Source organism: Vicugna pacos, chromosome 3 (assembly GCF_048564905.1).
Source record: "Vicugna pacos chromosome 3, VicPac4, whole genome shotgun sequence".
Classification (NCBI taxonomy): Eukaryota; Metazoa; Chordata; class Mammalia; order Artiodactyla; family Camelidae; genus Vicugna; species Vicugna pacos.
The window spans coordinates 55,079,913-55,092,438 of record NC_132989.1 but is presented as its reverse complement, the minus strand read 5'-3'; the positions used below and the strand labels follow the sequence as shown (position 1 = coordinate 55,092,438).

Below are 12,526 nucleotides of genomic sequence, written 5' to 3'. Positions count from 1 at the left end.
AGTGGATGTTATCAATAGTGTAACTAATTGAACCAGTGAGCACACACTTATTAAGTACAACTATGAAAAGAGAATTTAAAATTGAGTTGTCCAATATATTTGAAAAATAAGTGCATAAAAATATTTTAAAAAATACTGAAAAGCATGAAAAAGATTAACCCAACTGAACACCAGAATTTATTATACAGTTAATGATAAAAATATAGTTCTGATTCAGAAAGCAAAGCCACAGGTCAGTGGGGAAAAAAAATCCAGAAATGAACATAAATGACAGATTAAATCTTTACAATGAGAAAAGGAGTCATTATTTCAGAAAGATTCTGAAATATACTATTTAACATTAAGAAAAAATGATAAAACTGAAACCTCACACCAGATAGCAAGTATTAAAGCAACAGGAGCACACCACTTTATACCCAGTACATTATCCAAATTAAAAATACGTGATAAATACCTAATTCAGGCAAGCAAGGCTGTGGGAAACGGGCGTGCCCATTTACTGCTTTTAGTGGAATGATTTTCTAGCAGCTTTGGGGAGGGCAGCTGGCAGAGTAGAGCTGGACTGTAAAAAGAGCCACTTCTAGAACTTAAGGCAACGAATTACAAAGAAAGCAGACCAACTAAATGTACGACCAGAAGTGTGTGAGCAAACCGTGAAACTCAAAGTCACTAGCTTTCTGAACCACTTTTAGAATAATGTGAATAGGAGATTGTGTAAAATACCGCTGTGGAGTAGGAAGTGGAATGAAAATGGCTCTTAAGACGCTATGTTGCTGTGCTTCCATCTGGATCGAGAGAGTAACAGCATTAAGCTCTAGTGAGAGTTGTATTTAAGTGGCGGCACTGTGGCATAACTTGTATACAACATATTACTGATCAAAACCTTTTTATTATTTTTTCATAAAAGCAGTTTGAAGATGCTAAACTTTCAGCTGCCGTCTCTGAAGTAGTTTCCCAAACCCCAGCTCCAACCACCCAGGCTGCAGGTCCACCCCCTGACACTCAGGTAAGCACCATATCTTAAAATATTTGTTTTCTCAGTAGCAACAGCAGGAAGAAAGGAAACAGGAGTCCTGCTTAGAGTAAGTGAAAATAGACCCAAGTGTTGGGAAGAGTAGGCACCTTGCGTTTCAGAAGAGATGAGGCTGACAAGTTAGGGAGATGACAGAATATCTGAAACAACTAAACACTGTATGTGGAAGTATTTTACACCCAGTGAAGGAGCTTAATATTGTTGTTGCCTTATTAGAATTGAAAGTGCAATAATGTATGTTGTGTATATATTCCAATTATTAGATTTTTTAAATTCTTTAGCTTTCCTGATAGTTGATTTTTCTCCTCCTTGAAATTTTTCCTGACACAGGCTGTAAATACTACCTATTATTTAACCTCCAGTTTATTTTATGGAATGACTCAGGGTTTGAGCTTCTGCCTGTTCCCCCAAATTCACAGATCTGTTCTTCCCATTCACACCAGTAAAGACCTGTCATTTTCACACTAGTAATAGAAAAACCCAGCATCAATATTGTTGTAATTATTTACATGTTCTGAGGCAAGACTGGTGGAACCAAAGCTTTTCCAGACTTCCCTGATTAACTTTCTGTGCAGTACCAAACCCAGGAGACCACGGCACATCAAAAGACAGATTTCCCTAAACCAGATCCCCATCTCCTCTGGTGGAGAACAAGTACCTCATTTGCTCATTGGAGATGAAGTAGCCTTAGTGAAGTCAGCTCTGCTTCCTTTCCTTTTGATGTAGCTTCAAAGCTTGCTTAGTGCTGTCCTCTGAGATTCTGAGTGAGTTTGCATCCTGTTGGGTCAGGCTTCGGATCATCTGAAAATAGCCAGAGGCACAAACGACAAAGCCCAGCCCCCGCTGTGGGTAGCTGCTGTAATCCTGGGCTCTAATGAAGGACTTAAAACCAGTAAAATGCTCCCTTCTCCATGTGTGTGTACATACACACACCCACAATGACAGTCCCCGTGCAACAGAGAGGAGGAGCCATTAATAAGCAGGCTACCGTTTCCACTTCAGTTTATGTATATTTTTTTATTGAAGTACAGCTTACAGTGTGTCAATTTCTGGTGTACAGTCATACAAGAACATATATTCATTTTCATATTTTTTCACCATAAGTTACTACAAGATATTGAATATAGTTCCCTGTGCTATAAAGTATGAACTTGTTTATCTACAGTTCTTAATACTCAGGTTCTAGGTTCTGCTCTGATTGAGCTATTATTAAACATTCACAAAGGTCTTTTTGCCTTTCACAGGTATGTTTTCCAATAACCCCTTCCCTATCACTTTTCCCATCAAGGACTCTAGTTTTAGTTACCATCTTATTTGAAGACATCATTGAAACTAGGTATAAAGCTTTATTTAAATGAATGCACTTCTAACTCCTGTGAGACACGTACTGAAAGCATCATAAGACGTATTTTCTAGAGAATCAGGCCAAGAACCCTGTCTTTGGGGAAGAACCTGCTTTTTTTTTTTTTTTCCCCTAGAAAAGTAAGATGGGTGGGGTAGCAGGTGCAAAGATGGAGAAAGAGCACCAACCCCAGACTGCAGATCCCGTGCCTTCCACCCCCTGCCCATCTCCCTGGGAAAATCCTGTAAGCCTGTGGGAGCCTTAGTGGCACTGTTGGGGCCACACTCCAGCAGGTGACCTGATTTGGCTAACCAGTGCCTAATTCAGATTAATTTCTAGCAGAGTGACAACAAAGAACTTGACGATGCCCTGGATCAACTTTCTGACAGTCTCGGGCAGAGACAGCCGGATCCAGATGAGAACAAACCAATAGAGGATAAAGTCAAGGTAAAAGAAAAAAATCACTAGTAAGGGAAAATGTACAATTTCTACCCTACCCCTCCACACAAAAGGTGAAAACCACCCTGACTTTGCCCAGAGCCACTGAACAGCTGGAGAACTTAAGTCTCATTTTCTCCCACTGTGTGGTCTAGGCGGTGTCCATTTCCCCTCTGAGGACTGTGCTGTGGCACGGCATCAGGCCAGTGTCCTCTCAGTGAGACCAGACTCTGTGACTGTGGACAAGCACAGGTCTGCTTTGTTAATTTTAGTCTCTTCCTGCATTATCTTTTCTTGGTTTTATCTGGCAGTAAGGGTATCTTATGTCTGAGGCACATACGTGCATTTGTAGATTGACAAGTTGTGTAAATGTAGTGAGTCTTCTCTGCCCTCGTCACTAACCACGTGCAAACTCCTAGAGGAAGAGCACGTTGGACCAGGAGGGCAGCACCACAGAGGAGTCCGTAAGACGCAGGCTGTTAACTCTATATATCTTATACTACATGTATAAGTACTAATTTATACTTAATATACAGTACTTACCTTTCTGGTTCTAAGTTAAAAGATTATTAACAGACCAGCCAAATCTATGCTCCAAAGACAGCATTTCAAAGAATCCTTAGGTCTTGATTCTACCACTGTCATAGAAATATTGAGGTACTTAAAAACCTATATTTGAAATATGAAACTAGAATGATACAGAAAAGTAAAATCTGTACCCCGCCCCTGGGGAATCTGACAGAAGCCAGCCACGCCGCAGTGAGGCAGAGGTGGGTGCCGTTCACTCAGCAGCAGGCATTTCCTCACCTGCAAGTCAGCCAGCACATCCCTTCAGATCTGCCTCTCGTCCTGGTCTTTCTGGGTTGCTTATAGTCAAGGTTGTAAATAGTGCCTCTAAATGCCAGGATAGAGCAACTTGATTTTTTTCTCCTTACATGGTTTCTGAGGATAGTTAATCATTTATTTCAATTTAAAATACAGGTAAAAAATTCAGATATGGATTGACATACATAAGCACTATTTTTTTCATTAACTTAAAGTCGGTTGAAGTTGTTCTGTTGCTTAAAAAATTTTAAAAGACCGTATGTTTTACCTCAGAAAAGCACAGTCAATGCTGAATGCTGCATTTTAGCATGCACTAAGTGAAGGCAGAAATGAACAGTGATGATATATTTCCTTGTTTACAGGAGAAAGCTAAAGCTGAACATAGAGACAAGCTGGGAGAAAGAGATGACACTATCCCACCTGAATACAGACATCTCTTGGAGAAGGATGATGAGGTAACTGAGGGCACTGTCTAGGTTGGATATGTACTAAAGCTTTTGAAATTCAAACCGCACTTGAAATGACTAGGAGGTATACTGTAACAACAGCATAATTGTAACACGACTGACTGCGTTCAGTGTGTCCCCACTGAGCAGGCTGTCTAGAATTCTGTTTAATATTTATTTGAGCCAGTATCATTAGATGTTTACTCTGCTGGGCACTGTAGCATAAAGAGAGCTGAATAATGTTCAGTCACTCACTGATGCTTAACAGTGATTCAGAGGCATGAATACAGATGAATTCTCTTTGCACGAAAAGGCTATAAAAGGAATGATATTTGTAACTGACGCAGTCTCTCTGCTGAAGGAGAGAAGAAAAGGAGCTAGTATAGAGTAATTAATAGGGCAAATATGGCTCCTCTAAGACCTGCGGTCCCCCTTTCTTTGTCTACACAACCCCTGGCACTGTTGAGAGTGAAGATAGGATGTGTGATTGGGAATATGGTGTTGCCTATTTCTATACCTAAATATACTCTACTCTGTCAGGAAGTCTGTCTTTGTCTTTCATATGAAAGCCAGTTTTTCTTGGGTCAACCTGATCCAACCCTACCCCTTCCTATTTGGCTCCTAGTTGCAAGTCCATTAGACGTTAAATAACTCTTTCCAGGTCTGTCATCATATAAAAACAGGGAAGTCCAAATTCTGTACTGATTCAGAGGGGGGCTTTGACACCCTGGTTGACAGAGTATTACCAGCATCAGTCCTCCCTGCTTGCATTCAGTATTCAAGATAGTAATTCTGCATCCAGCTAGAATTAGCGAGAATTCTCCCTGCTGTTTTCTTTGGGAAATGTATTATTTAGTGTCCTTGCCTTTGTAGATGGGAAAAAATCCCTGATGAGTGGTCCTTGTAATCCTCACTGAAAAGAAAATCTATCTCTAGATTTTCAAATGCTTTCGAAGTATAGTAAGCTAGAGTAGATAAGCATATAGGAAATTAGCAAAGAAGCAAATTAGCAAAGAAGACACAAAACACAAGTTACATTTCTACTTAAGATGTTACAAAAAGTAACATACAGTGGCCAGAAAGTTGCTAAAATAATGTTTCCTTTACTTTCAGGACCAGACTCACCCTTGCATTTTCCCAAAGGCTAGTAAAATGGCTACAGGGTACTTAATTAAGCAGAGCTGGTGAAGCAATAGTAGGGGCCCAAGTTTCTCAGTTGCTGCAAATCTTACACAGTCATCCCTCCGTATCCACAGGGCATTAGTTCCAAGACCCACAGACACCAGAATCTGAGGATGCTAAAGTTCTCTAGTGGCAGAGTATTTGCATATAATACTATACCTATTCTCTTCTATACTTATAAGTAATCTAGAGATGATTTAAATACCTAATACAATGTAAATAGTTGCTGGCATGCAGCAAATTCAAAGTTGCTTTTTGGAACTTTCTAGAATTTTATTTCCACAAATATTTTTGATCTGCTCTTTTCATTGGATCTGCTGACGCAGAACCTGCCAATGCAGAGGGTTGACTGTACTCCATTTCAAGTCTCTGGAGCAGGGAGGGTATAGCTCGGGTAGAGCGCATGCTTGGCATGCACGAGGTCCGGGATTCTACCTGCAGTATCTCCATTAAAAAAAAAAAAAAGATCAAGTCATCCATTGGATAATAGATTGCATACTGACCTCACCTAAGTCAACTTTTACAAAAGTTTGTTTAACCAATAGTTTGCTTTGTTTCTAAGGACAAATCAGCGAAACCACCTACTAAGAAGCCCGAGGCATCAAAGGTAAATACCATAGCTATGTTTAGCAACTTGTACATTTTAGAAATATAAAATTTACTGAATGCCTACCTTATGCTTTGTATGATGCCAAGGCCTATGTATGAGTGCACTGTTTCTGTCTTCCCAGGCAGCTCCATTTTTCAGATTAGAAAATCAAAGCTCAGCAAATACTCAGCATCTTGTAGAAAAGAGTAGAAGAAAACAGTTGTCAAGATTTTCCTGTTTCAATATCTCTTTTATAATATACTAGTTTGCTAGGAAAAGAATGTCAGCAAGGCTATATTTGAAACATATTTTCAGAGATGTGGGAAAATGTACCGCAGAGCATTCGGGCCTTGTACTTCTTCACTGATGGTTGTTTCTTTTAATATCTCAGAAACCTGCAGAAGCCCAAGACCCCATTGATGCCCTCTCAGGGGATTTTGACAGCTGTTCCTCAACTACAGAAACCTCCCAGGACACAGCAAAGGTACTATGCTTTTTTGTACTGACTTTCTTTGAATGTGTGTGTCCATATATATAATTTCAGACTGTAAAATTAACTAATTGATGCCATTGAGAACTTGAAAAGAAAAAAAAAATAATTCTGCTACCCCTACAAACACTGTTACTTGGTATATTTCTTGTCTTTTTCCATGTTTTATCTGGTTGTACTTGGAGTCCAGATATAATACACTGCTTAACATTATTTCATAAATGTTTTCCACGTTAATCTCCATAGCCACCACTTTTGATTGCCACACCTTACTTACTGCTGTACAACAGTAATGTTTTCTCTGTGTTCATTTAAAATGAGAGCAGTCCCCAACTGGGGACTGCCCTCTGGGTTTCCTCCCCTTTTCTGCCCTCTGCAGCTGGCTGACTCGCCCGTCAGCCACTCCGGGAAGACTTCTGTGACTGCTTTTCCCTTCCCAGGCCAAGGCCGCCTCTGAGCTCTCCCTGCTCTCTGGGTGACCTGCAGCATGCGCGTCACACCAGAGCTGTGTGCCTCTATGCTCAGCATTAGCTGGAGGCCTGGTACGCAGCACATGCGTAAAAGTGAATGAAGAAAATGGGTACTCCAACAAGTGTGGCATTTTCCATATAAAGAACATCCTTCTGTAAATCAAATAGAGGGAAAAGTGAAATGAGTGCCCTTGTTATTTTGAGAATTAAATTGTGCATCTGTTTGCTATTGTTTTGGCTGTTATCAAACATCTCTCTCAATCACTGAATTGGCAGTCTTCCCCGTATTGGGTGACTGAATTTCTAGACCACCTCAGCATCCTATTTCTTACTCCGGGAACCTCATAAATAATGCTTTTTTGGTGAATGGACTTCAGTTTTTGTATATGACTTGCCCCAGCTCTCTCGGTTTGCTTCCATAACACTGAAAAAAAACCAGTGTCCTATTGGTACATGAAAACTAGTCCTGATAGAAATAAGCTCTCTTTGATGAGCAAAATGCAGTTTGGGTGAGTCACGTGTCATGAAAATTGGCAGAGCCTCAGTGTGACTCACCTTATCATTTTGATCCTTTATACCTCCTACCTTAAGCATCTGTGTACATTCACTATTGTTCAAAAAATCATGACTGAGATACTCAATTTTCCATTACTTAATGACATGGGAGATTCCAGGCTACTGAAGAGGACAGTCTGGATTGATCCGCCTGCAGCAGTGGTAGCTGCTGGAAGGACTGGTGACAGCAGTGGCCTCATTACATTTCCTTTGCTTTAGGACAAAAACAAGAAGACGGCTTCCCGCTCCAAAACACCCAAGAATGGGGGTAAAGCAAAGGACTCTGCAAAGGTAAACAGCAGTGAATAGACTACAGATTAGCTTCGCAATTACACTGAGTGGCACTGGTCATTAATGGGATTGGGATCTATTTAGAATAAAACAATTTTTAAGCACTAGCTGTCCCCTAACATGTCTAGCTAAAGAAACTGAAGTTTTAAAGACATTTATTTTTTTAATAAATAAATTTAGAAATCGAAATGAATGTTCTTAATACAATTCAAGTTTCCTGTATTCCCAGCTCCTGTCGCACAAAATACAGATGAGCTCCCTATAATTGGATGGTTCCCGAAGTCGGCTGAACAAGCTGTGCTAGTCTGGAATCAGTGTAGGCCCTCTCCCCCACCTCAAACCTCACAAACTCCCTTCCAGCCAAGTTCCCCACTGTGTGCAGGCAGCCTCGCCTTCTGCTTCGAAGAGAAAATTGAGGCTACTTTGCAGAACATAACCAAAATCCCTTTCACAAACTGCCTCCTAGCAAACCCCCTCCCCGCTTTGCCCTTCAGCCCCTTCCTTCTCTCAGGGAGTGAGTAACTCTCCTGTAACTTTGTCTCAATTCTTTACCCTTGTAGTGTAAGCATGTTTGAGTTCTTTCATCCCTTCAAAAGCAATCCTACACCTTATAAGCCCTGTCTCCCTCCTTCCCTTCACCTTCTTGAAAAACCTGTGACTCCTGCTTCCTCCTCTTGAGCTCTGCCTGAGAAGAGCAGTGACATGCTGGTCGCTGTATCACTGATTCCCTGTCAGCCCAGGTTTACTTCCTCTCTCACAGCGGTGTATGCGGTTGGCATCAGAGCTGCTGCTGTAGTGGATGGAGACTTTAGGGAAGGTTGGGGTGGGTGAATCTACTTTATACCTTCACCTCTCCAAGGACCCAGACCACCTTAAAATTACTCAAACTGTGGTCAGGGAAGCAACAGAAGTGGGACCTAAAAGTTGTCTAATCCAAATTCTAAGAACATAGGATTCAAATGGTTATGACTATGATCCCAAGTACAATGAAAAATTAAAGGTACAGCTTTAAAAACAACAGTCCAAATGCATCAAAACTCTTAAAAACAAGATAGTGAGTTCTGGTTCAAGATGGTAGCCTAAGGAAGATCCTCAACTCACCTTGTCCCACAGACACCAGATCTACAGCTGTATATGGAACAACTTCCTCTAGGGAAAAAAAGAAAACCCAGATTAGCTGAGTGACTCCTACTCATCTAGCAAATGAGAGAAAGCCCACATTTAAGAGGGTACAAGAAGCTGGGACAGTCTCACCAAAAATTCCACACCTAATAGAGCAACCCACCAACAAGAGGGAACTCAAAACCCAGAGCTTCTCCTTGAAGAAGTTTGAACCCCATTATCAGTACCACAGCCTTTAAAACCCTCCAAGAAATGAGCCCCAAAACACCTGGCTTTGAAAGCCAATGGAGCTTGTGTCCATGACGACCCATACAGCTATAGCAAACTGAGAAACCGTTCTTAAAGGGCTTGTGAGCTCAGACTGATCTGCCCACCCCAAAGCCCAGTACAAAGGCAGCTGACTGAAAAGCACCTAGACTTTCCGTGAAAGAACCTTAATGACTTACCCTATCCGTAGACACGTGCAGGGATCTTCTGAAATACTTTTCGGGATGGATGGTGCCATCTTTGCACTCTTCCTCTGCCCTGCTCCAACTAGCTGGTATATCCCAGAAAGGAGCTTGAACCCTCCACTGCCCACCCACCTCAATTTTTGCAGCTCCTGCAGGGAGACACCTCTAGATCAAACTGACTCTAGGAACCAGTGGGCTTATGCTCATGAGTCCCACAGAACTGTAACCAGTGAATAAACTTCTATCTGGCTACCTCCCCCAGGGCCCTGCAAGATGGAACAGTTCAAGGAGCACAGTCTCTTAAAAGAAACTCCTGGCTTACCTGCATAGCCGCAGCCTGAGGCAGGGGCAGGTTTCTGATTAAATACACATCTAAGGCCAACTGTGATCCCTTCCAGAGACTTCAGAGGGTGAGCACTGTTCACACACTCTCTGCAACTATTTAGAGTGCCAGTATCTCCCAGAGGGGAGACTTCACAGGTGTCTCATGCCCCAGTTTTTGTGGCTGCCACCCAGGGGATGCTGCTTGATCACCAGGCTCTGTTGGCCAGCATGGTTGCATTACTGGGTCTCACAGAACTGTAGCAATCAGAGATGCAGTTCTTAGCTGGCTACCATCCACAGAGTACTGTACAGACAGCAGACTAAAACACATCCCAGTCTTTCTGTGTAAGAGGCCTATTTGCTTGTGCTGTCAAGACCAAGAGCTTTGGTCTTGAGGGACAGGCTTCAGGCTTGGCACACATCTCGGGGCCTACAGATGTACCTTTAGGGATCATAAGCTGGTGCTCACTGTCTTTGTGCTGTCCCTCCACCTCACTCTAGGCCACCAGAATTTCCTAGAAAGGAGTTTGTATCCTCACATAGAGGACCAATTTTTGTAACTGCTACCTAGGGGATACTAACCAATTGCCTGGCTCTGGCAGCCAGTAGGACGATGCTTCCGGTCCTGCAAGACTATATATATTTGCATATTTTAAAAGCTGCTACCTGAGGGACTGGCTTCCATTCAGCCTGAATCTAGGCAATGAGATCCTCCCTCTTGGGACACTGACAGGTCTTGGCACACCCAGAAAGCAGCTACTGTGAGCCACTAAAAATAGGCTGGACAGTCACAAAGTTTGAGAGAAAACTAAGAGCTAGGGCAGGGTGGAACTGTAAGGTTCATCTACACGAGGCCATTCCTTCAAACTGGGAGAGGTAGTAGTTTTATCTAGCTCATAAAAACCAACACAGAGACTCAAGGAAAATTACCATAGGAATATGTTCCAAATGAAAGAATAAGATAAAACCTCAGGAAAAAATCTTAATGAAATAAGTGACTTACCTGATGAAGTGTTCAAAATAAGTCATAACGATGCTCACCAAACTCAGGAGAGGAATGGATGAACACAGAACTTCAAGAGGGACAATACAAGAAAGTAACAAATAGAAGTCACAGAGCTCAAGAACACGATAACCGAACTGAAAAATACATTAGAGGGATTCAACAGCAGACTAGATGAAGCAGAAGAAAGGATCAGTGAACTCAAAGACAGAGCAATGGGACTCACCCAATCAAAGTAGTAATAAGAAAAATGGGAAAACTAGTAAAGATAGCTGAAAGGCTTTCTGGGACATCACAGAGACCAACATTTGCATTATACAAGTCCCAGAAGGAGAAGAGAGAGAGGGACAAAGAGATTATTTGAAGAAATAATCTCTAAACCTTCACTAACCTGGGGGAGGAAACAGACATCCAGATCCAGGAAGCCTAGAGAATTCCAAATAAAAACTGAAAGACACCCATACCAAAGACACATTACAATTAAAATGTCAAACATTAAAGGAGAGAAACTGAACCTGCAGCAAGAGAAAAATAAATTTTTATATACAAGGGATCCCCCATAAGACTATCAGTAGATTTTCAGCAGAAACTTTGAATATATCATGCCACTCCCTTCTGACCTGCAAAGTGCTGAAAGAAAAAACCTCCAACCAATACTCTTCCCAGCAAAGTTGTCATTCAGAATTGAAGGAGAGAAAAAGTTTTCCTGACAAACAAAATCTAAAGGAGTTCATCAGCACTAAACCAGCCTTATAAAAAAGGATGCTGTAATCAGTAACCAGAAAACATGAAAGTACAAATCTCACTGGTAAAGGTAAAATATACAGTAAATCCAGAATAACCCGGTGTTGTAAAGGGATGGATTAATCACTTACAAAGCTGGTATGAAAGTTAAAAGTAATAAAAAATAACTAAAACTACAATAATTAAGGGATACACAAGATAAAAATATGTAAAATGCACATCAAAAACGTAAAATGTCAGGGAGGGGAGTGAAAATGTAGAGCTTTGGAATGCATTCAAACGGAAGATTTTATAAACTTAAAACACTGCTAAAAGTTGTTATATGTAAGCTTCATGGTGGCCACAGAGTAAAAACTATAGTGGATACACAAAAGGTAAAGAGAAAGGAATTTAAGTGTATTACTTTAGAAAATTATCAAAGCACAAAGGAAGAGAGCTAGAGAAAGACATGAACTAAGGAAAACAAAATAGTCAGAAAACAATTAACAAAATTAGCAGTAAGTACATATTTATCAATAATTACTTTAGAAGTAAAGGGACTAAGTTATCCAATCAAAAGACACAGAGTGGCAGAATTGGTTAAAAAAAAAAAAGCAAAACAATATATGCTGCCTATAAGAGACTCACTTCAAATGTAAGGACACACACAGACTGAAAGTGAAGAGACAGAGTAAGATATTCCATTTAAATGGAAACCAAAAGATAGCTGGTGTAGCTATACTTATTACAGACAAAATGATCTTTAGAACCAAGACAAAGAGGAATGTTAAATAATGGTAAAGAAAAATTAACATTTGTAAGTACGTTACGCACCCAACATAGGGGCACCTATATACATATAAAGCAAGTATTAACAGACCTAAAGAGAGAAATAGCAATACAATAATGGTGTCAGGGACTTTAATACCATATTTTCATTAATTGATAGATCATTTAGACAGATAATCAGTAAGGAAACAGTGGCCTTAAATGACATTATACCAATGTACTTAACAGATATATACAGAATGCGTGATCCAAAGCTACAGAATATACATTTTTCTCAAGTGTACGTGGAACATTCTCCAGGATACACATCATATGTTAGGCTGCAAAACAACTTAATTTAAGAGGACTGACATCACATCAGGCATCTTTTTGACTACAGTTGTATGTAACTCAAAATCAATTATAAGAAAACTGGAAAACCCACAAATACATCGATTTCCTAAACAACATGC

The 12,526-nt window shown here is 40.7% G+C and overlaps 1 protein-coding gene and 1 long non-coding RNA gene across 11 annotated transcripts in view; one reads left to right on the top strand and one right to left on the bottom strand.

Annotated features, from left to right (window-relative positions):
* CAST (calpastatin) overlaps positions 1-12,526 on the top strand; it is a 111,259-nt gene that overhangs the window by 86,063 nt on the left and 12,670 nt on the right. For 7 of the 10 annotated variants that reach the window (XM_072958384.1, XM_072958387.1, XM_015246719.3 and 4 more), the window contains 6 exons: positions 908-1,006; positions 2,715-2,822; positions 4,001-4,093; positions 5,829-5,873; positions 6,247-6,339; positions 7,590-7,661. In XM_072958384.1, coding sequence (XP_072814485.1) covers positions 908-1,006; positions 2,715-2,822; positions 4,001-4,093; positions 5,829-5,873; positions 6,247-6,339; positions 7,590-7,661 — 510 coding nt within the window. The remainder of the gene's footprint in view (positions 1-907; positions 1,007-2,714; positions 2,823-4,000; positions 4,094-5,828; positions 5,874-6,246; positions 6,340-7,589; positions 7,662-12,526) is intronic. The other 3 variants (XM_015246720.3, XM_015246721.3, XM_072958385.1) reach the window with 3 other exon arrangements.
* Positions 4,104-11,474, bottom strand: LOC140695625 (uncharacterized). The gene is made up of 3 exons (XR_012071321.1): positions 8,763-11,474; positions 5,940-6,048; positions 4,104-5,710 (listed from the first exon to the last, which is right to left on the bottom strand). It is a non-coding gene; the product is annotated as an uncharacterized lncRNA (long non-coding RNA).